The 25,777-nt window shown below is 51.8% G+C and overlaps 1 protein-coding gene across 1 annotated transcript in view; it reads left to right on the top strand.

Annotated features, from left to right (window-relative positions):
* Nucleotides 1–25,777, top strand: part of MED13 (mediator complex subunit 13) — a 1,439,203-nt gene that overhangs the window by 1,366,215 nt on the left and 47,211 nt on the right. The window contains exon 29 of the mRNA XM_078679821.1: nt 345–445. Coding sequence (XP_078535947.1) covers nt 345–445 — 101 coding nt within the window. The remainder of the gene's footprint in view (nt 1–344; nt 446–25,777) is intronic.

The following is a 25,777-nucleotide window of genomic DNA, read 5'->3' as shown; positions in this document are numbered from 1 at the left end:
GTTCAGCCCCTCACTTCATCAAGGTGAGGTCAGTCGCCAAGGGGGTTTGTGTGGACTGATTGGTCAGGGTCCCTTTATCCTGTGTGAAGTGGCTGGGCAGGAGCTTAAGGAGAGTTATTGGCTATTGAGGTACATGCCTCTGTCCCTACATTTTCTATTCATCTCAAGTTTACTGTCTGTTGGGCAAATCTGAATATTTTCTGCCATTTACCGAAATTTTGCATTTAATTATATGCTTTTGATTGTCAATGATATTAAGAATTCTTTCATCGATATATTTCAGTAATCATTAATGCAAAGTAATTGCTTCCTTCATTCATATAAAAATTTTGTTTTTTTTCCAGGCCTCTTTGCACCTCCATGTGCCTTCAGTGCAATCAGATGAGCTGCTTCATATTAAACACTCCCACCCTCTCGACTCCAATCAGACTTCAGATGTTCTCAGGTAGTTGCTTGGGTAACCGCTGTTGGCTCCTGCATAATGACTGTAGTTATTTTTGTAAATTAACATTGTTCTTAATATTGATATAAATTCTCATCCACTTTCCAAAATAAAGAGCTCTTTGAATTAATTATTCTTCCAATTTGATAATGCCAAACTTTCTAGTCGGTAACATGATCAGTGACCTTTGGTATACTTCACAGTATCACTACAGTATATATCACTAGTTTGGAAAACACTATCCCTATCAGGGTATCAACACTAATATTGAGAATAGCTACTACTTATGCCCTCTGTTTACTCACGACACTATCCAATATATGGTCTAAAAACTTATCTCATTTATAGTTTGGATTAGCTGTAGAGATGACCTATATTTTCTCGTTACATTATTCAGCCTGTGTAAGAAAGTGGATCTGTATATACTGAACCAAAGTAAGGTTCAGTGTGCACAGAGTCCACAGTCCCCAGAGGTTTGGCAGAGGTTAAAGTTAGATATAACCTTACTCTCAAAAGTGGTAGCTTGGTCGAGCAGTAAGGCAGTATCAGAGTAAAGCAGTGTAAAGCATTTGTTGTACACAGTCAGCAAATGGTCTCACACTCAAGAACTGAACTCTAGGCCAATTGTTTTGTATATAAAAAATATATAGTTGTTTATTTCAGAACCACAGTAGGTATCATAAGTACTTTCTCAGAATGAGATGTTGCAATTGAATACTTTCATATAGCAATAGACTTTTAAATGCAATAGATATAGTTGTTGCAATATGCCACACAAGTTAAACGCTAAATAACATTGAGCTCAATGGGAAGTTTTAAGTAAATGCAATAAAATCACTTTACAAATGTTTTTCTTACTCAGGGTAGGATCCTGGATTCAGCCCTGGTGCATTTCCTGTAAACAGTTGAAAGAAATAGTTTTTGTTACACAGGCGATTTTTAAGGAATAGTTGTAAGTTTAGAAAATTGACAGAAGAAATGTTGGTGAAAACCAAGCAATGTAATCCTATGGAGGAAAATCAAGTTAACAGTAAGTTGTAGTTGTGATTACTCTTCAGGTACAGTGCTGGGCTCAAAGATGCAGCACTGGGATCTCTCCTGGTAACAGGTTAGTAATTTCGTATCTGCAAGAAACTGTTTAATATTAGAATCTGAAAGAGACACGTTAGTATTAGATTCCTTACCTTAGAATATCCCCAGGCGTCAGACTGGATCCGGAAATTTTTGCGTAGCAGTACCCTTGCGCGTCGGTAGGCGTCGTCTGCGGCTCCGCGTCCATCGTCGGCGTCTGCGGCTCCGCGTCCATCGTCGGCGTCGTGGGCGCCTTGATGACATCATCGGAGTACTTAGACGCCACCTCCGCGTGCTGACGTCAGTTCTTCTTTTTTCCGCGCCAGCAAGCGCAGATCTGGAAAAAGCAGTAACCCTAGTCATTTTTTACTAACTTTTTTTTTATCCTTTTTGATTGCTTTTCGAAGTCTCTCGACTCCGAACGGTGCCGTAGGGATGCCCGGCTTCAAGCACTGTGACGATTGCGACCGTCTGATGTCGGTCACGGATCCTCACCGCGTTTGTTTGTCCTGTTTGGGCATCGACCACGACGAAAAGGCCTGCTCTGACTGCCGGGCCCTCTCCTCGAAGGCCAGGCGGGAGCGGTCCTGTAGGTGCCTCGAGCTCCGGCAGTCGGCCCCGCGCCGTGAGAGGTCCCGATCCCATGGGAGGTTGAGGGACTGGTCGCGGGCTTGGAGCCACCACAGCTCCGAGAGTAGGCCGACATCCTCCGGGTCGAAGTCGTCGTCAGGTAAGAGGCACAAGAAGTCCAAGCGGCGTCATCGCTCCTCGGACTCCCCCCGACGCTCGCGCGATGCGGCCGGGGGTTCGGGTGACACCACCCACGCGGCTCCGTCGAGTTGCGGGCGCCGCGTGCACCTCCACACCCTCCGGTCCCTGGGCTGAACGTGACGCCGGATGAGATCGAGCGCTTCCTCATGGCCATGAGGAAACTCTCTCCTCCGAGGGGCTCCGCGGCACCTTCGGGCCCAGCGGACCCGTCTGGGGGCCCTAGCGGGTCGGCGGCTCCGGCCCCGACGCCGCCGACGCCTTCGGGCCCGGCGCCGAGGGGTCCAGTTGTTCCGACGCCGCCGGCGCCTTCGGGCCCGACGCCGCTGGTCCTCCTTCGGGTTCGGGATCGTCGCCAGTGGATCTGACGACCTCCCCGGTGTCGGACCCTCAGGTGTCGCCTCCGGCGCCGTCCTCGGGCGGCGCCGTCCCCGATACCTCCTTCGTTCCTGTTCCGACGTCGGGACAGCCCCGATGGGCGCCGCTCTAGACGCCACTTGGGGAATTTCACTTCTACGAACAGGCCCCATTGGTTGAAAACCCTGAATTTCAGGAGATGGGTGATGAAGAGGACTGGGAGGGGTCTGAGGACCCTCTGACCAGGGAGTGTCAGTCTCAGGAGGACTGGACAGGAGACCTTGGGGAGGCCAGTGGCCTGGACACCTCTCCAGACACTGGGTTTGTCTCCCCTCCTACCGTGGCTTCGGAGGAGGGGGCAACATATATAGTGTGGTGCTGATGAGGGCTGCCAAGGCCTTGGGCCTTAAGCTCCCCGTCGCGGCCGTGAGGACTAACCTCCTCACTGAGGTCCTTAAACCGCAGTCAAGCTCGGCCGAGCCTCTGCTGCCCTTTAATGAGGCCTTGACCGACGTTCTTCTGGGCACTTGGTCTAAGCCCGCTACGGGTTCGCCCGTAGATAGGAACGTGGCCAGACGCCACCGCCCAGCCCCGGGCGACACATGTTTCCTGTCCTCCCATCCTACCCCCGAGAGCCTGGTCATCCAGGCCTCCAATTCCCAGACCGCATTCCCGTCGGCCCCGCCGGACCGGGAATCCAAGAGGTATGACCAGTATGGGAAGAAGATCTTCTCATCCCTTAGTCTAGGACTGCGGTCTTCCAACACCGCCTGCCTCTTGGGACGTTACACCCACTCTGTGTGGGATAAGGTCGCGGAAGTGCTGCCAGAGTGTCCGTTGGAGGTACGGGCCAAACTCGGCCAAGCCCTTGTGGAGGGCCGGGATGCAGCCAAGTATTCCATCCGGTGTGGGCTGGATACCACTGACTCGCTGGGTAGAGCGATGGCAACGACGGTGGCGGTCAGACGCCACGCCTGGCTGAGGTCCGCCAACTTCTCGGCAGATGTTCAGAGCACGCTCATGGACCTGCCGTTCGATGGCCGTCGCCTCTTTGGCGACAAGGCAGACCATGCGCTTGAGCGCTTTAAGGACTCCAGGGCTACGGCCAAGTCCTTGGGCCTCTCGGGCCAGCGCCAGCAATCGGCTGCCTTTCACTCCTTTCGTGGCCACGGAAGGGGTGCGCCCACACGGGCCGCCAGCCACGCACCGCAGGGCAATACCCAACGCGGTTGCGGCCGTAGGAACCGCCGTCCGGGCGGTCGGGGGAAGCGGCGAGGTCAGTCCACACCTTCCCCCGCAGCATCCGCCTCAAAACCCTCCTAGTCCGTGCTTTCAGGCCCATGTGACGCCAGTGGGGGGCAGGGTTCGCCATCACCACCTCCACTGGCGCACTGTCACATCGGACAGGTGGGTGCTGCAAATCGTCCGAAGGGGCTACTCCGTCCCCTTCGAGGCGACTCCTCGAGCCATGCCACCGCAGAACCACCGTGTATCGGGGGATCATTTGCGACTTCTGCAGGAGGAAGTTACGGCCCTCTTGGCCAAGGGGGCCATCAAGCGCGTTCCTGGGCCAGAAGTAGGGTGTGGTTGCTACTCCCACTACTTTCTGGTACCCAAGAAGGGCAAAGGGGGCCTACGCCCTATCTTGGACCTAAGGAACGTCAACGGCTTCCTCCGAGAAGTTCAAAATGCTGACTCTGGCTCAGGTTCTGGCTGCCCTGGACCCAGGAGACTGGATGGTAGCGTTGGACTTGCAGGACGCTTACTTTCATATCCCCGTCCTGCCTGCCCACCGGCGCTACTTGCGGTTCATGGTGGGCCACGAGCACTTTCAATTTACCGTGCTCACCTTCGGCCTTACCAGCGCCCCACGGGTGTTCACGAAGGTGATGGCGGTGGTCGCAGCTCATCTGCGCAGGTTAGGGGTTTCAGTCTTCCCCTACCTCGACGACTGGCTGTTGAAGGCGGGCTCGCCCCAGACAGTCGTCAGCCACCTCCAGGCGACGGCGGACCTCCTGCACCAGCTGGGGTTCTCCATCAATGTGCCGAAGTCACACCTGTGCCCCTCTCAGAAGCTCCTCTTCATCGGAGCGGTTCTGGACTCGGCGCGGTTTCGGGTTTATCTGCCCGAATAGCGGGTCCGGGATATTCAGGCTCTGATTCCCATCTTTCAGCCGTTATCCCGGGTTTCGGTCAGGTTGACGCTGCGGCTTCTGGGGCTGATGGCCTCCTGCATCCTGCTGGTGCATCACGCCAGGTGGCGGATGCGGGCTCTGCAGTGGGACCTGAAGTTTCAGTGGGCCCAGCATCAGGGCAACCTATCCGACCACGTCCTGATCTCGGAGGGCACTGCGAGACAGCTGCAGTGGTGGCTTACGGACCGCGATTGGGTCAGCGGCAGATCCCTCTCCCTTCCCCAACCGGAGCACGTAGTTGTGACGGACGCGTCCCTCCAGGGCTGGGGAGGCCACATGGGAGAGGCGGAGATCAGAGGCCTCTGGTCTCCGGCGGAGACCCGGCTCCACATCAACCTGTTGGAGCTCAGGGCGATTCGTCTAGCACTGAAGGCATTCCTCCCCTCTGTCCGGGGGAGTGTAGTGCAGGTGTTCACGGACAACACCACCGCCATGTGGTACTGCAACAAACAAGGCGGGGTGGGGTCGTGGATCCTTTGTCAAGAGGCTCTTCGCCTTTGGAAATGGCTGGAACGCCAGGGCGTGACCCTGGTGGCTCAACACCTGGCGGGTTCTCTGAACGCCAGGGCGGACGAGCTCAGCCGTCGGTGCATGATGGATCACGAATGGCGTCTGAACTCGGACGTGGCGCAAGGCCTCTTTCAGCGATGGGGAGAGCCTTGGTTAGATCTATTCGCCACCGAAGAGAACGCGCAACGTCATCAGTTCTGCGCGTTGGAATTTCCAAGGCGGCACTCGCTCGGAGACGCTTTTCGTCGCGAGTGGATTTGCGGTCTGTTGTACGCCTTTCCGCCTATACCACTTCTGCCCAGAGTGCTGAAGAAGATCAAGCGCGACCGGGCCCAAGTCATCCTTGTGGCTCCTGACTGGGCGAGAAGGTACTGGTATCCAGAGCTACTCAGCATGTCTGTCGATCCCCCCGGTTCGTCTGCCTCTTCAGGAGGACCTTCTGTCGCAGCAGCAGGGGGACGGTCCTCCACCCGAACCTGTCCAGTCTTCACCTCCATGCTTTGAGATTGAGCGGCAACAGTTGAGGCCATTTGACTTGCCTCCTGAAGTTTGTAACATCATTCTGGCAGCCAGGCGTCCCTCCACAAAGTCGGTATACGCCTGCAGGTGGAACAGATTTGTGTCATGGTGCACAGCAAAGGCTGTGGATCCCCTCAATGCCCCTCTTTCTGAGGTCCTTCTCTTCCTTCTTTCTCTTGCCCAGCAGGGCTCTGCTCTGGGCACTATCAAGGGCTACCTTTCTGCCCTTTCACCCTTTCTCAGGCTGCCTGATCAACCTTCTTTGTTCAAGTCCCCTATTGTTAACAGATTTCTTAAGGGCATCACACACACGTTTCCTCCTGTTCCGTTTGTGATGCCTCAGTGGGACTTGAACCTGGTTCTTACATTTCTGATGTGCGCTCCCTTTGAGCCACTTCACAACTGTCCTCTTCGCCTTCTGACTTTGAAGACTGCTTTCCTGGTTGCCATCCCCTCTTCCAGGAGGGTGAGTGAGCTCCAGGCCCTTTCTTGTACTCCACCTTTACTTTCTGTCCATCCGAACAAAGTGGTGCTGCGTACCAAACCTTCTTTCCTGCCCAAGGTTGTCACGGCCTTCCACATCGGGCAGTCCATCACCTTGCCAACCTTCTTCCCGCCACCGCATCCCTCTAAAGAGGAAGAGCGGCTCCACCGTCTGGACCCAAAACGTGCGCTCTCATTCTACTTGGATCGCACACGCCAGTTCTGGGTGGATGACCAACTCTTTGTTGGTTACGTGGGCGCGAAGAAGGGGAAGCGGTGCACAAGAGGACCATCTCCCGGTGGATCATCCTGTGTATCCAGGCATGCTACTCCTGCTGGATTGCGGGCTCATTCTACCCGAGCCACAGCGACTACCACTGCCCTGGGCAGGGGAGTGCCCTTCCAAGACATCTGTCAGGCAGCTACGTGGGCATCGTTGCACACGTTTGTGAGACACTACTGCCTGGACAGCCAAGTCCGGAGGGATGGCTTTTTTGGCCGTTCCGTCCTCTGGGACTTTCTGGTGTGATTATTGGTTCGCAGACCCACCACCGGGGTTGGCATTGCCGGGGTATCTATTCTAAGGTAAGGAATCTAATACTAACGTGTCTCTTTCAGATGCACAAGTTACTACTTGTGTAACGATATATCTGTAAGAGACATTAGTTAGTATTAGATTCCTTACCGACCCACCCATCCTCCCCGTTCTGCGAACCAATATCTAGGGTTAGGGTTGTCCCCTTTCAGGGCCCTAGTTTCAATGGCACCAGTGTTGGTTTTTAACATGGCTCTGTGTTTCTGGCGCGGAAAAGCTGTGTCTAAGAACTGACGTCAGCACGCGGAGGCGGCGTCTAAGTACTCCGACGACGTCATCACGGCGCCGACGACGGACACGGAGCCGCATGCGACGCCTACCGACGCGCAAGGGTACTGCTACGCAAAAATTTCCGGATCCAGTCTGACGCCTGGGGATATTCTAAGGTAAGGAATCTAATACTAACTAATGTCTCTTACAGATATATCGTTACACAAGTAGTAACTTGTGCTTCCTTACCTTAGAATATCCCCAGGCGTCAGTCTGGATCCGGGAACTTTTGCGTAGCAGTACCCCTGCGCGTCGGTAGGCGTTGTCTGCCGCTCTGCGTCTGTCGTTGGCGCCGGGATGACGTCGCCGGAGTACTTAGACGCCGCCTTCGCGCGCTGACGTCAGTTCTTCTTTTTTCCGTGCCAGCAATCGCCGATCCGAAAAAGTGGTACCCTTTAGTCATTTTTTTGACTAAACTTTTTCGATCCTTTTTAGGTCGAGGACCGTAGGCTGCGCTTTCGCCGTCTCGGTCTGAGAATTAATGTGTTTTAGTATAGGGGCTTGAACCCGCCCCTCTTCTCCATTGGCTGACCTCGTAAATGCTGGCCAGCCATTGGAGGAGAGGGGCGTCACTCCCTTTAAGCCTCGTCTTTTCCCGATTCGGGGGATTTTTTTTCTCTTCTTTCTCTCCCTGACGTCATCGGGAGAGAGCACGCCCCTCATCACGCTGCCTGAACGCCCAAGTCCGCTCTCTGATTGGTGTTCCTTATTAACCAATCAGAGGGCCGACTGGCACGTGCAGGCAGCGTGAGCAGACACATTGCCTCCTCTCGGTTTCTCGGTGACTGATGCGTCCATGGAAAGCTGCCGGGCTGTGCGCACGTACATCCTTATGAGGCCGTGAGCTTGTCGCTTGACAGGTATTAAGTTTCACATTTTGTGTGTAGAAATCTTAGCACGTTTCTTGGACAAAGGCCGAGCCTCCTCACCGTACCACGGACAGAAGCAATATGTACCATAGGATTGTGAGGTGGGCCGTGGACAAGAACGGTGGGACGGACGTATTCCAAATAACTAATAAACGTGAGTTAGGAGCGTAAATGCGTCGACGTTTCTAGTCTTGCGCTGGTAATTGAGAAGTGGGAAAGCCCCGTAGAACACCATTTTTAGTAGGCTTCTGATAGCCGTTGGCTTTGTGAGCCGCCTTTTGTACCTTATTTACCCCGAGAGAAAAACGTAACCCCTGAGCGCCATGGTACGTTGTTTTTCAGTTTGCGCATGCGCCATTCCTGTGCTGGGCTTTCTGTCAACGGTTTTATTGGGTTTTTTTCCGTTCACCGTTCGAAAAATAAAAGATAGCTTTGGTTGGTGGTAGTAATGATGGTACATGAATCCGATTGGTTGAGATGCGCAGCAAGAAAAATGCCGGATGATGCCAATCTGCTGGGACCCGTGGGAGCTTGCGTGTCCCCTCCTCCCCTCTTTATGTTCACCCCCCCCCCCCCGTTCTTAATCCTGATTGGTGGGTTTCCACTGTTGCCATTGTCCTCTTCTGCTCCCGAGATGCTACTAGGTCCATAGAGCTTGCTTTGGGACGGTGAAAGCTCTGGTGGGGGATGGGGTCCAAATGACCCTGCCCTTCAGGTTTCCAAATGGAATGTCAGATTCGCACGGTATACCATCTTGTTCCACCCAGACACAGACCTCGTACTGAGCTTTGGCATTTTTGGTACATCGTCATAGCAGTAAAACAGAATTGTATCCAATGGTTATGTGACTATTTGATGTGACAAGAAGGTGCACTGAGTTGCCCTCTGCGGATGGATATAAAACTATCCAGACAAAGGTGCTTGTAGAGCGCCAGATTCTTCTGAAGTGTGAGACCTGTTGCTGCCCACAGAAAGGGATTGATTTTAGCCAGACATTCCCATGCATGTTCTCTGCTCATAATGTTTTCTACAATTATCCGATCGCACTTCCACGTTAGTGTCTAACGTCCTTCCAGTATGAAATTGTAGTAGAAAGTGATTGTGTTGTGGCGCCTTCTGCCCAAAGACAAAAAGTGGCACCGTTCTAGTGTTCCGAACGGCGTGTGTCCGACACTGTCATTTTATCGAAATTGTATTTTAAGACCTGATCTTAATCAAATGAGATTCTGGAATCTGTGTATACCCTTGACTCGTGTTAAATGTGGGTGGTTATTTTCCCCATTCTGGTATTAGGAGGTCCAGCCCGTATTAAATCACCAGGGCAAGTACTGCATGTGAGTTTATTTCCGACGCACCCACCATTTTGCCTTTCTCGTTTTCGCATAAAAACTAAATGCATTGCGGGTTACAATGTTTGTTCTTTTGCAATTTTGTGTAGGTCTGTGCCCCCCTCCCCCCTGTTTATAAGGCTGAAAGTGCAGGTGCTTAGTTTTCAAGTTGAAGATTAGTAAACACCAAGATTTGATTTGCTCCTGTGGAGCCAGTACCATCGTCTGATCTAGTTTGGGGTTGATATCGTGAGTCACATATGCCTTTACCTTTCAGTAGTTAGAGTGAAACGGTGCACAGTTTTATTCCCGATGGGAGTCGCGGATTATGATGACTCTCTAATGAATACTTAATGTTCAGGCCATATCCTGTTAATGTATGCTCTCTGGTACAACAAAAACTAGTAGTTGATGGATGGATAGCTGTTGCAGATTACATCTGCAGTGACATTGGAGTCCTCTGCACAACTGCCGCAGGACGTTGTAGAAGACTCCACCATCTACGTATTTGCATCCCCAGAGCTGCAACAGAAGTGAAAGTTCTACCTCCACACTATGGTGTCACTGATTAAAACCAGTGGGCACCCCTACCACTAAGTATATTTCTAACACAAGTGCACCAAATATAACAACACTGAATGGTGCTCTGACTGCATGTGCCATGGCATTTTTGTTGGGCGTAAATGGTATTTAGTCATACTCCTTGAACACATCACCACATTCATTACAAATCAGCCTCAAATTCTGCCAATCGGTAATCCGCATTGCGTACAACATGCAATACAACATAGGGAGCTGCGGGGGTACTCATCTACCTATTGATGTGACACCCAAACTGTTGTTGATACAAAATCTATGCACTCACTACTACTCACTCTACTACTAAAGTACTTATTAAACAACTCTCTAATACTCCCTTTAGTACACAAATAAATACTCTACAGTACTCACTATAACGCTCTATTACACACTCTACTACACACCCTTTACTACACTCCACTACTCACAAATACTCACTCAAATAGTCACTCTATACTACTCACTATCAAATCTGATCAATACTCACTCGAATACTTACTATACAACTCCATAACACTCTCTACTCACTGTAATACTCAATATCAACTACTCTCTACTACTCACTCTACTAAATAGCATCTAATGTATAGTACTTACTGTAATACTGTACTACACACTCTGCTACACTCTCTACTACTCAACATTACTCACTCATAATTAGTCACTCTATACTACTCACTCTTTACTACTGAAACTAAAAATACACTTTGTATATGTAAGGGTGTGGCTGTACATGTAAATGTGTGTGGCTATAGGACTCTTTACTACTCACTCTCTCACTATTTAATACTCATTCTTTCACTTTTTACTACTCGCTCTCTAATACTCTCTTTACTAATAACTCTCTCCTACTCACTATCAACTACTCACTCTACTACTTACTCTGTGTGTGGGTGCTAATGCAATAGGTCTCGCATATGCAAGCGATTAAGCTTTTGGCAATATAAATGACAATGCCATTTATTTATGATTATATAAAAAAAAAAGAAATGTCATGAGCAATGCCAATAGCTCTACCTCTAATAATGACGAGACCATTGCGTTGTAAATACTTGTTTGATCTGTTTTTCGAGTTGAACGACTCCATCGGTGCAGGTAGGGATGCCCGGGTTCAAACGCTGTGCTGACTGCAACCGACTGATGTTACCGACCCACATCGCAGGTGCCTGTATTGCCGACTGCCGGGCCTTGACGTAGAAAGCTAGGCGGGAGCGGTCCCGTAAGCGCCTCGAGCTCCGGCAGTCGGCCCCACGCCTCTCGAGGTCCCGGTTACCAGCGTTACCAGCGTGTTAACCACCACCATTCTAGAATGGGGTGAGAGCAGAAAAAGAAATGTATGGGTGCGGTGTAGCCTAAATCAGGAACCTACACATGGAGAGTTGGTTATCAAACCTGACCAAGATTTTAAGCCGCAGGAGTAGGCAGTGGAGGTGATGGAAGTGTAGGCCAGCCTAACTCGCACCAGTAAACTTGATATGACACAAATAATAACATTTCTGTTTCAGAAGTGCATCTCAGCTGACTTCCATGCATCCAGTCAAACACTATACGCAAACAAGCTTTAAAGGACGTCTCCACAGCTGTTGGGTGTGAGAAGTTGGCCTGATATATGATGCTCACTAGTTCTAGTGATCACCTTGTATCAGTCCAAACAACCCTTATGGTGATTGGTTGTAAAGTCAACCGTATAGACCAGCTATCCTAGTAGCGTGGACAAAAGCAGTCTTTTAGGCTAATCTCTTTTGGCATGTGAAGCCAGCTGTTTTACCATAGTATAACCCCTTGAATATCAAATGAAAGGACACCACACAGGTTGTTATGAAAATAAACAGTCTATTTATTAATAACAACACCTCTGAACTCTTTGAGATCAGAGGGCTAAGCACATGACAATACTTAAAAGGAAATACGAGTTCGCACAATATTTACACAAGTGCCTTAGGGGCACAACAAACCATATACTCAGAACAATGGAATGCGAGAAAAGAAAATACTGTAAGGAGATCCAGAGGCTGGAGGATCGGTGGGACTACGCTACAAACTAGGTAAGTAAGGAGCAGGAGGCCCACGGGACTCACGTGCAGAGTGGGAACTCTCACGCGGGATGCGTACCAACGTCTATGGATCTTACAGTTTACAATGTTACGGATTCCGGACGAACCCGGCTGGATGGAGGGAAAACAACAGTGGACCTGGACACTAGGATAGTGGACACAGACTTCAGGACCTAGAAGCTTTAGTTACCTAACCCACAGGCTGCGGGGCATAGGGCTGAAGTAGTGTCGGGTTTGCTGCGTTGATCCCGGTGATGCCTGAAACAAGAAGTTGCTGGCAGGCAGCCAGATGGAGGAGTCCGGTGGTTCCAAGGATGGAACTAGGAAGAAGGAAGTCCTGAAAAGGAAGTGGACAGAGTCTTGGTCACTAGCCAGTGACGGTGCTGGAACCAGGAGGGAACCAGATGCTGTCGCCGCGTTCAGGTGAAGGAAGGGTCGCTTCTCTCTGTAGCTGCGCGGACCAGGAGCTGTTCTTCACGACCAGGCTGGAGGCACGAGCTGTCCCACGTAGTCTGCTGCTGTTGGCGGTGTCGGATCGTCGATCTGGACAACAGGCCTTGGCTAATGCAAGCCACGCGGTGAAACAAAGATGGCGTCTTGAGTGGACCAGGAGGGTCCGGGGTGCTCCTCTTTTACAAGGAAGCAAGGACCAGTCTGGGGGACCAGACTAGCAGTGTTGAAATCTTCGGGTCGTCGTCTCAGAGGGCACAAGCCAGCCGGCAAGTGACCAGACAACAGGAAGATTTACGTGGTGATGGACAGAGTCTCTGAATTAAGCAGAGTACTCTCACCCAGTCAAGAGATCAGGGCTAGATCCAACACCGTTTTTTAGCTCATTGCACCATCCCAGTTTCAGAACCCGGCTGTATGCAAATTAGTCTGTCCCTGGCCCAGTGCATCATGGGAACAGGGCAGACCAGACTACAAAAGCCAATTCTTACACTGGGAAGGAAACAAGCTTCCGGGGACCGGTTTCTGGAATTTCAGCCGTCTTCGGCCCGGCTTGCTTGAATCCTGATGGTGCAATGAGCAAGGGACTCACATCTGAGTATACCCTTCCACGCTTAGGGTGGACAAAATAATTTACAACAAGGGGTGGTGATGGACAGAGTCTCTGAATTAAGCAGAGTACTCTCACCAAGTCAAGAGATCAGGGCTAGATCCAACACCGTTTTTTAGCTCATTGCACCATCCCAGTTTCAGAACCCGGCTGTATGCAAATTAGTCTGTCCCTGGCCCAATAAATAACGGTGATGGATCAAGCCCTGATCTTTGGACTGGGTAAGAGTGGTCTGCTTAATTCAGACACTCTGTCCATCACCACCCCCTTTTCTGAATCATTTTGTCCACCATAAGCGTGGAAGGGTATACTCAGACATGAGTCCCTTGCTCACTGCTCCATCAGGATTCAAGCAAGCCGGGCCGACGACGCCTGAAATGGCAGAAACCAGTCCCCGGAAGCTTGTCTCCTTCCTGGTGAAGAATTGGCTTGGTAGTTTGGTCTGCCCTGTTCCCATGATGCACTGGGCCAGGGACAGACTAATTTGCATATAGCCAGGTTCTGAGCTGGGATGGGGCAGTGAGCTAAATAACGGTGATGGATCAAGCCCTGATCTTTGGACTGGGTAAGAGTGGTCTGCTTAATTCAGACACTCTGTTCATCACCACCCCCTTTTCTGAATCAGACAACAGGAAGGGCAGCAACCAGGCAAAAGGGCCCCACGCAGATCACGGGGATGCTGGGGGGCTGGTCTTTGGTGCAGGAGCTGCGTCGGTGTGGGGCTTCTCAGTCCCCAATGCACTCACTTGAGGAACCCTCAGGGGTCGTGCAGGAAGCGCTGTGCAGGTTTCTTCAAGATGGCCGTCTCCACGTTGCTCGTCGCACCCACGGGTCCCAGCTGTGCTGTGGATGTGGGTAGAGGTCTGGAGGTCCGGGTCTTGTCGAGCTGGGTCGTCGGATTCCGGGATGGAAGGACTTTGCAGCAAACCGCACAGGAGCTTGATGGTGCCTGCGAAGCAGGATGGTCACTCCCTGACCATAGGGGAGATTCTTCAGTCTTCTGATGTTCAGGAGGTCGAAGGTCAAGAGTTTCTTCGTGGAAGGTTGTCAAGATTAATCTAACTTGGAATGGGACCAGCTCCTACCTTTATCCGGCCAAAGGGGGATGCACTACGACTAGGTCCCTCCCCTGGGTGGGACCAGGAAGGGGGGTGGCTACACCCCCTTTCCTTTGTCCAGTTTCCCGCCAGAGCTGGGGCTGGAGTGCCCCAGCAACTGGTTGGAACCGGTGTATGCACAGGGCACCTTGTGTGCCCCAGGCATGTCTCATTCCTTTCAGCCTGGCCCTACCTAATACACAAAATCCTGTCTGGGGTGGTGCTAGCACCTCCCAAGGCAGGAAACCCTTTGTCTGAGCCTCCCTCGCTGGAAGGACTCCCAGCAGCAGGAGGTCAGACTTGTGTCTGTGGTGGCAGCATCCATTTTGTGATGCTGAGGCTTGAGTTAACTTTAACCGGGGTTTACGGTTACATACATGTCGTGTCCCTCTAGAAGGGTGGAATGCTAACCCCGTCGCCAGAATTGGCGAGGGGTTAGTATTCCAATTCGTATGACACCTTACTCGACATATTTTGATAATGCTATGCCAAAGTTAGCATTTAACCGCGAGGATTATAATGCACTTAAGAGTATATGGTATAGCGTTATCATGGAACAGCTATTAGGACTTGGTTCCGCAAGCTGCAAATGGGCTCAGCTCATGCCAGAGCACCATCTCACATAAATCCAAGCACTCTGCCTTCAGGATTGATAAGGCCTGCCATAGGAGTGACTGACAGGAATATATGTGTCCATTTTAGGGTTAGATATAGGAATACTATATCTAAAGCAAAGGGTGTTTACACCACCTTGCCCCAGCTGTCGTGCAGCCAGTTGTGTCAGATTTGGGTGGCCAGCCAGGGGTGGCATAATACATGCTGCAGCCCCTGGTAGGCCCTGGATACCTAAGGTATACTGTACAGGGACTGATAAGGTGGCCCAGTACCAATTGGTAAATGCACCTAAGGTACATGCTTGTCAATTTAGAGAGAGAACAGCTAGGCTGTGGGTCTGATTGGCAGGCCCACAGCCAGGGAAAGTCGTAAACCAGTGAAGCAAAAAGCAAAAATCTGGGGTGGCCATGGGATTGCAGACCCCACTCTCCTACAATGGGTCATCCTCAAAAGAGAGAAGCAGCTGCCTGTCATTTGTAAGGTGATTTTGCACACAAATGATTTGAACAGGGTGGCCTGCAAAGTCATGTGTTGAACAGAGTACGGCTCAAAGAAGAGCCCTTTGGCACTCTGTGCTTGAGGGGTCTAATGGTAGATGAAAACGGAGCCAGTCACAGACTTGCCCCTTGGAGGCCAGAAAAGATTAGATCAAGCCCCTACCTAACCTCCATACTCCCAGATAGGCAAGACATTGCAGGATTATTAAGTGGGAGGCAGATATTGAATGCACATGGGTGCTACTCCACAGCACCATGATGGCTACACTGAAGACTGAAGTTTAGTATTTCTAGAACCCCAAGGCAGGGAGCCAAGTTAACAAACAATGATCTTTTCCACATTAAAGCCAGCTTACCTGGCCAAGCACCTATTGCTTATTCCTGCCTGGTGGTTCACAACCGATGATTCAGTCTGTGTTAATGAAGTGTCAAATGGAAGAGAAGGCAAGGCAGGATTCTTCAAAAGGGGGATGCCACCCAAAACCTCTGCCTTTAGAGCCATTGTGGAATAGAACATGCTAGCCACTAGGAACAAGTTTAGCAATAATGTTCTCAAAATCATGACAAAGAACTGCTTCCACCTAGCTGGAAAAGGACGAGAAATGTTGAGCAGCGGATATAGTATTTGGATTTGCACCATTCAAAAGGACACTCCAAAAACACAGAACTGGTCCTTCTCTTTCAAAGAGAACAAGCTGCTTGCACAAGTATTAAAAGAGGACACAATCAAATTCCATTAGGAATGTGTGAATTTCTAGAGGGCGAGGTGGTAACCTGGTGGTACTAGGTATGCTTGTGTGTCATCACTCTTTGGCAGAAACTGGTATCCTTAGAGTTGTGAAAATACACGGATTCTCACCATGGTGCCTGGGGATAATTTTCAGGCTGTAGGAAAGTGGGTTTCTGTTGCAGTAACCCCCCCACTTTTTGCCCAATGACTGATGCACTTTTCCTTGGTGTGCCCTGGGTCCCTGCCAATCAGGTACCCAGGGCATGTGTTCCTTCCCTAAAAACTGTACTAAAGCCTAAACCTAATTGCCATCTCTGGCCACATGGCATCCCCTGGTAAATGGTACCTTCGGTACCCAGGGCACTGTGACCTGAGAAGGCCCTAAGGGATGCTGCGTTTATTGTGCCACACTTGGAGGCCCTGTGCCCTAACAAACACACACACACACACACACACACACACACACACACTGCATTTGCAGGCTGAGTGTCGGTGCAGAACAGAACAAAGAGTCGACATGGCACACATTCCTGTGCGCGCCATGCCCACAAAACACTGCCCTGGCATATCTTAGTCACCCCTCTAGCTGGGTGTCCTATGCCAGTGGTGTGGGTACAGGTGCATGAGCCCTGTACCCCTAAACACCCAGGTCCATTCCTGGACACTAAGTGTAGTGCCGCCACAGTACCATCGCAAGTTGGGGGATCAATTGACGCTTCTCCAGCAGGAAGTTATGGCCCTCTTGGCCAAGGCAGCCATCGAGCGCGTTCCGATGCCAGAAGTAGGTTGTGGTTGTTACTGGCACTACTTCTTAGTTCCAAAGAAGGATAAAGGCCTGCGTCCCTTCTTAGACCTTCGGAAGGCCAATCGCTTCCTCTTGAAGGAGAAGTTAAAGTCTCCCACTTGCTCAGGTCTTGTCTGCCTTCGACCCGCAAGACTGGATGGTAGCTTTAGAGCTGCAGGACGTGTATTTTCATGTCCCCATCCTGCCGGCCCACCGGCGTTCTCTGCGGTTCATGGTAGGCCACGAGCACTTTCAGGTCACCGTGCTCTCTTTTGGCCTTACCTGCGCCCCACGGGGGTTCACGAAAGTGATGGCGGTGGTTGCAGCTCACCTGCGCAGATCAGGGTTTCAGTCTTCCCCCTATCCCAGGCAGTAGTCCCCCACCTCCAGACTACGGCGGACCTCCTGCATTTGCTGGGGTTTTCCAGCAACGTGCCAAAGTCGCACCTCAATCCCTCTCAGCGGCTCCTTCATCGGAGCGGTTCTGGATATGGCGCAGTCTCGGGTTTATCCTCCCAAACAGTGAGTCCGGGACATTCGGGCTATGATTCCGATCTTTCAGCCCTGGTCATGGGTTTAGGTCAGGTCAGGACGACCTTGAGGCTGCTGGGTCTCATGGCCTCCTGCATCCTGCTGACCAACCATGCCAGATTGTGAGAAAGTGCCATCTTTCTTGCATGGTATGCCCCCACTTTATGCTGAATTGCTGATGTACTTTGACTGAGTGTGCCCTGAGCGCCTGCCAATCAGGTGCCCAGGGCCTGTGTCCCTTCCCTAAAACTGTATTTAAACCTAAACCCAATTGGCATCTCTGGCCACATGTCAGCCCCTGGTAAATGGTATCCTAGGTACCCAGGGAACAGTGACCAGAGAAGGCGCCTAAGGGCTGCAGCACTTATTGTGCCACCCTTAGAGGCCCTGTACCCTGACACCCTCACACTGCCTTTGCAGGCTGAGTGTCTTGTGTAGAAGAAACCAAAGAGTCGACATGGCACATATCCCTGTGTGCCATGCCCACAACACACTGCCCTGGCATACCTCAGTCACCCCATTAGCAGGGTGCCCAATGCCAGTGGTGTGGGTACAAGGGCAGGAGCCCTGTACCCCTACAGTACCCAGGTCCATTCCTGGGCACTGTAAGTGCAGTGCTGCCATTAAGAGTATATGGTGCTGGGAGGTCGTCATCACAAACTCCACTGCACCATGATGGCTACACTGAAGACTGAGAAGTTTGGTATCAAACTTCTCAGCACATTAAACCCACCTGATGCCAGTGTGGGATTTAATGTAAGATGCATGACAGAGGGCAACTTAGAGTTGCCCCCTGAAACTAACCAACAACCCGCATCCTGACTGAGAGGCTGCTTAGACTGCCACCCAGCAGACATGTTGCTGGCACCCTGGGTTGAGAGCCATCCGCACTCGTGGGCCTGCAACAATGCACATCCTGGGGTGAGTGCTAGGCCTCTGTTCCCAGCATGCCGCCTTTGTGAGCTACTCCATGCCACTTGTACTCAGCAACTGGCCCCTGCCAGTTCAGACCCCCACTCTGGTGGGAAGACAGGCGGGAAATCAAGGGAAACCCTACGTTAGGAAGGGGGGGTGCCAGCCTCTGCCAACCCCACTCCTCAGGTGGGGGAGGTGAGGTGAAGCAACTCCGGGCTCTCGCTATCTTGAGGATGGAGAGCCTTACCCAATCAGAGACAGGCTCCTGTCCCCCTCCCATTGGAGAGTGGCAGGATAGGGGGTGTACTCACCCCAGGGAAGGGACCCATTGTTCCCTGACCTTCCCCTACCTGTATTGCCCCTAAATTTAGTATTTAGGGGCACCCTGTACCTTCCTTCCTCCGTTCCCGATTCCGAAACTACCAAGAAGAAAGAAGACCTGCTGTGCAGCTGCTAACAAGGGGATGACACCAACTGACTTGCCCCAGCCCTACCAGCCTGTCGACCCTCGAACCTGCTCCTGCTAAATCCCGGTGTCTCATGTGGTCAGCAACCTCGAAAACCTGACTGCCTTGCTTATCCAAAGACTGGGACTCCCACGAGCAGTGGTTCTGCTCAAAGATCTACAACCCCTGGTGCCAGCCAGGAACCGCAAATCCAGCATACTCTGCACCCGCCGAGCCCGGCCTGTGCCTGAGTGAACAAAGACCACGAGGACGTCCCCCCGGCGACTCTGACCCAGAACCCAGCACCCAAGGACCCTCCTCGACGCTCCTGATGACTGCAGCCTCACAACAAGGGACCCTTCCAACCGCAACCAGCTGAGGGTAAGAGTTCCCAACACCTAAAGACACCCCGGCGCCCCATGGCTCAGCTCCCACAGCCGTGTGGCCTGCCTGCTAGCAGCCACCAACCAAAGGCCCCCTACCTGCCATAGGCTAACATTGGGCCTACTCTCTCCACCTGCCTGCCCCTGTGCCGCTGAGGGTGTACCTACTTTACCTTCCTGAACCTGGGAGACCCCTGAGTTTAACCCCAGAACCTTAACTCAGCCAGTCGAGTACTTACCTGAAAACAGATAACCTACATTTTCTCCATAGGGTAACATTGACTGGTTTCCACTTGGAAATTCTTCTAAGTGTCGAGTTTTGAAACTTTGAAATATTCACTAAAAATCACACGATCAACGAAAACTAAATTACTCACCTGTTACAGGAGAGATCCCAGTGCTGGATCTTTGTGCCCAACACTGACCCTAAAAAGTAATTACAACTGCGATTTTCCGATAGCCTGATTTCCTTCCATAGGATAACATTGCCTGGTTTTTGCCAGAAATTCTTCTAAGTGTCGATTTTTTAAACCTACAAATATTCCTTAAAAATCGCCTGTGTAACAAAAACGATTTCTTTCAACTGTTTACAGGAGATGCACCAGGGCTGAATCCAGGATCCAGCCCTGAGTAAGAAAAACCTACATAAAGTAACTGATATTGCATTTTACTTAAAATCACCCTTGAGGTCAATGTTATCATTGTGTTTAACTTGTGTTGCATATTTTAACAACTGTATCTATTGCATTAAAAAGTCTATTGCTATTTGAAAGTATTCAGCTGTAGCATCTCATTCTGAGAAAGTATTGTTATACCTACTTGTGGTTCTAAAAATAAAACAAAAATATATTTTTATATACAAAACAATTGGCCTAGAGTTCAGTTCTTGGGTGTGTGAGACCACTTGCTGACTGAGTGTGTACAACAAATGCTTTACACTGTCCTTTGATACTGCCTTACTGCTCGACCCAGCTACCACTTTAGAGAGTAAGGTTATATCTAACTTTAACCTCTGCCAAACCCTTGGGGATTGTGGACTCTGTGCACACTGTACCTTACTTTGTTGCAGTATATACAGAGCCACTTAGACAGTTGGCATATGCAGGCTCTGCAGTGGGACCTGAAGTTCCAGTGGGCACAGCATCAGGGTAACCTGTCCAACTACGTCCAGGTCTCGGAGGGCACTGCACAATAATTGGAGTGGTGGCTCACGAATCAGCATTGTATCCGCAGCAGATCCCTCTCCCTTCCCCAGCTGTAGCACACAGTGGTGACGGATGCGTCCCTACTGGGATGGGGTGGCCACATGGGAGAGGCGGAGATAAGAGGCCTCTGGTCTCCGGCGGAGTCTGGGCTCCATATCCACCTTCTAGAGCTTCGGGCGATCCTTCTTGCACTGAAAGCATTCCTTCCCTCTGTCAAGGGGAGGGTGGTGCAAGTGTTTATAGACAACACCACTGCCATGTGGTATTGCAACAAACAGGGTGGGGTGGAGTTGTGGACCTGCGCCTCTTGACATGGCTGGAATGTCAAGACATTTCGTTAACTGTTCAACACCTGGCAGGTTCTTTGAACGTCAGGGTGGACGAACTCAGCCGCCGGTGCATGATGGATCACGAATGACGTCTTCCCTCGGAGGTGGCGCAAGGTCTCTTTCAACAGTGGGAGAGCCTTGGTTAGATCTATTTGCCACCTAAGAGAACGTGCAATGTCACTTCTGCGCGTTTGAGTTTCCAAGGCGGCACTTGCTCGGGGACGCTTTTCATCGTGAGTGGAGCTGCATTCTTTTGTATGCCTTTCCGCCTATACCACTTCTACCCAGAGTGCTGAAGAACCGGAGCGACCGGGCCAAAGTCATTCTTGTGGCTCTGGACTGGGCTTGAAGATGTTTGGTATCCTGAGCTACTTAGTATGAGCATGGATCCCCTGATCCGTCTGCCTCTTCAAGAGGATCTTCTGTCGCAGCAGCAGGGGACGGTCCTCCACCTGAACCTGTCCAGCCTCCACCTACATGTGTGGAGATGATGCCACGACAGTTGATTCCCTTTGACTTGCCTCCTGAAGTCTGTGATATAATTCTGGCAGCCAGGCGTCCCTCCACTGTATTGGTATACGCCTGCAGGTGGAACAAATTTGTTGCATGGTGCACAGCAAAGGTTGTGGATCCCCTTTCTGCCCCTCTTTCAGAAGTCCTTTTGTTCCGTGTTTCTCTGGCCCAGCAGGGCTCTGCTCTGGGCACGATTAAGGGCTCTTTCTGCAATTTCTGCCTTTCTTAGGCTCCCTGATCAGCCCTCTCTTTTCAAGTCTCCTGTTGTAAATTGATGTTCGAGGCATATGGGCTGCAGATGGTACATTTATGAATAGATCGCCATCTGGTGTTGGGCTCGGATGATTGCACTTGTTTTTCTTCTGGAGAAGTCTTTGTCGTCATCGATGACTCCTCCTCTTGGTGTTAGTGCGCATGGGCATCGGCTCCATCCTTAGATTGTTTTTTTCCGCCATCGGGTTCGGATGAGGATCGAAGCGCTCCGGACCGACTTCGATAAAGGTTATATTCGGCGCGTAACCCTTTCCAATTCGACGGTATTGTTATCGAACGCGACTTCACTTCCATCTCGACGCGTTTCGAAGAACGACGACTACGAGAAGACCAGCTAGACGTAGTCCAGCCCGGAGTCCATGGAAAGGACTCCATTCAAAAAATGTCCAACGTGTGGTGCTAAGTTCCCACACAAGGACCTACACGAGGGGTGCAACCTCTGCTTGTCCCCTGAACACGAATCCAGGGACTGTGACGCCTGTGCAGCATTTTCCTCAAAATCGACGATTAGAAACCGTCGAGCTCGAAGACACGAGGTATCGAGAATGCAGTCGCAAGCAATCCCGGAGCTGTTCGAGGACCAGCACCTAGAAGAGGAGGTCGACGAGGCGGGGTCAGAAGCGGACGAGTCCGACGTCGAGGAAATCGACGTCCAACAAACCGTGAGTGACGACGTCCCGTTACCCAAGAACAGACCCTGCACGGTGTCGACCCCGCCCTCGAGCCCGGTCAGACAACCGAAAAAAGTTTCCGACGCCCCGCCTTCGGGCCCGGCAACGAAACCGAAACACTCGGTCTCCCATCATGGTGGTTCCGATAAACGACCCACCACGACATCGACACCGAAGCTCCATGTCAAAGAAAGCTCGAAGTCGAAACAGTCCATGTCGACACCGAAATCCTCGATGCCGAAAGCATCGGATCCGAATAAAATCTCGGTGTCGAAAATACAAATGGACAGTCAGAAGAAAAAACACCTTTCGGACCCGAAAACTGCGGTACCGACACAGGAATATAAAACCGATCCTAAACAAAAGACTCTGTTTATTGATCCAAAAACTGGCAAGGTAGTCACAGAACTACCTAAAAAGAGGAAGAATGAACAATCGGACGACAAAACTCCTCCGAAGAAGAGAACAATGGGGACGAATACAACTCCCCCCCCCTTCTCCACAACCTAGAGACACACCCTCTTCTCCTCTTCCTCACACTAGGCCAACTAAACCTTTCACACGCCCATCCACACCTACAACAGATGTAGATAGTGACACAGGAGAGGGAGAACATCCTGGGGATGATGAAGACACAATCCCAGAGGAGGCAGACCCATGGGAGGAGTACAATGTAGGGTCAGATAATGACAACGACCCTGAATTGTATCCCTCAAAACCCTCACCACCTGATGATAATACTGGGTTTGCACAATTAATTAATAGAGCAGCAAAATACCACAAGGTAGACCTACATGCAGAACCTCAAATTGAGGACTTCTTGTTAGAAACACTACCTGCTGCACAAAGAACATCAGGAACATTACCAATGCTTAAAGGCCTACTTAGTCACACATCAGAGATATTCAAAGACCCGGTGAGGGCTAGAATATTAAACCCAAGAATTGATAAAAAATATAAGGCAGCTCCAAAGGACCCAATATTTATCAAGGGACAAATTCCTCTAGACTCACTAGTGGTCACAAACGCTCGTAAGAGAGCAAACTCTTTATCTACAGGAGAAGCTTCACCTCCTGACAAAGAGTCTAAACTAATAGATGCCTCTGGCAAGAGAGTAGCATCCCAAGCGGCAAACAGCTGGCGCATAGCTAATACGCAAGCATTATTTGCAAGGTATGACAGAGCTCATTATGATGAATTAGAAAAACTCATCACGCATCTCCCCAAAGAACATCAAAAGAGGGCAGATCAGCTCATACAGGAAGGAAAGATAATTACTAACACTTCCATTAAGTGCGCCCTAGACGCAGCAGACACTGCAGCAAGATCCATAAACACAAGCATCATGATAAGGAGACATGCATGGCTCAGAGTCTCAGGGTTCAAACAAGAAGTACAAACATCCTTATTGAACCAGCCTTTTGATGAGAAAACACTTTTCGGATCAGGGACAGATGAGGCCTTAGAAAAGATGAAAAAGGACACGGAAACGGCTAAATCAATGGGAGCATTGCAACAGCCCACCCAAAGAGGTTCCTTTCGTAGGTCCACCTATAGAGGAGGATCCAAAAATACAGGCACAAGCCAGCAACAGACCTCTTTTACACCAACATCACCCAGAGGTAATGCTAGGGGCAGTTACAGAGGTAACAACAACAAGGGTAGGGGTCGCGGAAACAACAACAACCGCAACTCTCCAACCCCAAAACAGTGACTTCATACAGCTCCCCCCAGACCACATAACACCGGTCGGGGGACGCCTATCACAGTTCCTACCTGCCTGGGAAAACATCACATCAGACAGGTGGGTGAGACAAATTATCCAACATGGTTATTGCCTAGAACTCACAGCTACCCCACCAAACATCCCCCCCAAACAGCGTCCAATGAATCTGAAAGAAACAGGTTAGTATTAGATTCCTTACCTTAGAATATCCCCAGGCGTCAGTCTGGATCCGGAAACTTTTGCGTAGCAGTACCCCTGCGCGTCGGTAGGCGTCGTCTGCAGGCGTCCCCTGCGGCTCCGCGTCGTCGGCGTCGTGCGCCGTGATGACGTCGCTGGAGTATATAGACGCCGCCTCCGCGCGCTGACGTCAGTTCTTCTTTTTTCCGCGCCAGTTAGCGCAGATCTGAAGAGCAGTACTCCGGTCTTTTGACCAAAGTTTTTTGTGAATAAATCTTCTACGGTGCCGGTAGGATGCCCGGTTTCAAGAGTTGCGACAATTGCGACCGCATGATGTCGGTCACCGACCACCATCGACTCTGCCTCCGGTGTCTGGGCGCGGACCACGACGTGGAGTCCTGCGTCGACTGTCGGGCCTTGACTGGTAAAGCTAGGCGGGAGCGGTCCCGCAAGCTTCTCGAGCTCCGAGTGTCGGCCCCGCGTCGAGAGCGGTCCCGGTCCGGTCGGAGGTCGAGGGAGCGGTCGAGGGAACGATCGCGGAGCCGCCATGAGCGCTCCGGGAGTCGCCACCATTCCTCCGGTTCGTCAGGTAAGCGTAAGAAGTCGGGGCGTCGTCATCGCACCCCCGACTCCCCCCGTCGCCCGCGTGATGCGGCCGGGGGTTCGGGTGGCCCCACCCCCGCGGCCCCGCGTGGGTCGCCGACGCCGTCTGCCCCATACCCGTCGGTCCCTGGGGAAGGCGCGTCGCGCGAGGAGATTGAGGCATTCCTCATGGCTATGAGGGCGAGGTCTCCTCCGGCGGGGCCTACGGCGCCTGCGGGCCCGTAGGTCCCGTCTGGGGGCCCGAGCGGTTCGGGTGCTCCTGCCTCGACGCCGCCGGTGGCTCCGGCCCCGGCGCCGCTGGGCCCCTCAGGTTCGTCGCCGGCTGGTCTACCGGCCTCTCCGGCGTCGGTTCCTTTGGGCCAACCCGTGGTACCGCCTCCGCGCGGCGCCGTGACTCCGCCGTCGGTTCCGGACGGCGCCGGGTCCCCGGCGCCGCGAGGCGCCACCCCCATCCCCCCTCTGACTCCTGACACGGAGTCGGACCGGCGTCGTCCGACGCCGGATCCGGCGCCGATGGGGCCCATTGACCCCGACGTCTATATCGTCGACCCCGAATACGGCGATGAGGACGAGTATGGAGAGGGTTGGGAGGGGTCTGAGGACCCTTTATCCCGTGCCTGCCAGTATGATGTGGACTGGGTAGGTGACCTGGGTGATGCCAGTGGTCTGGACGAGTCGCCCAACCCTGGGTTTGTCTCCCCGACCCCTGTGGCGTCTGAGGCGGGTGCTGCCTATTCGGTGGTCCTGCTGAGGGCTGCCAAGACCTTGGGCCTTGAGCTCCCCGTCGCTAAGGTCAAGCCAAACATTCTGACGGAAGTGTTTAAACCGCAGTCATGCCCTCAGGAGCCTCTGCTGCCGTTTAATGAGGCTCTGACGGATGTCCTTTTGGGCACCTGGTCTAGGCCCGCTTCCGGTGCACCGGTTGACCGGAACGTTGCCAGGCGTCACCGTCCGTGCTCGGACGACCCTGCCTTCCTCTCCACCCATCCCTCCCCGGAGAGTCTGGTGATCCAGGCCTCCACTTCGCAGTCCGCATTTCCATCGGCCCCGCCCGATCGGGAATCAAAGCGGTATGACCAATTTGGGAAAAAGGTCTTTTCCTCTTTGAGCGCTGGACTGCGGTCTTGTAACACCGCATGCCTCTTGGGCCGCTACACCCACTCCCTGTGGGATACGGTCGCG

The sequence above is a fragment of the Lissotriton helveticus genome, chromosome 3_1 (genome assembly GCF_964261635.1).
Source record: "Lissotriton helveticus chromosome 3_1, aLisHel1.1, whole genome shotgun sequence".
Classification (NCBI taxonomy): domain Eukaryota; kingdom Metazoa; phylum Chordata; class Amphibia; order Caudata; family Salamandridae; genus Lissotriton; species Lissotriton helveticus.
This window is presented reverse-complemented; position numbering and strand designations above follow the sequence as displayed.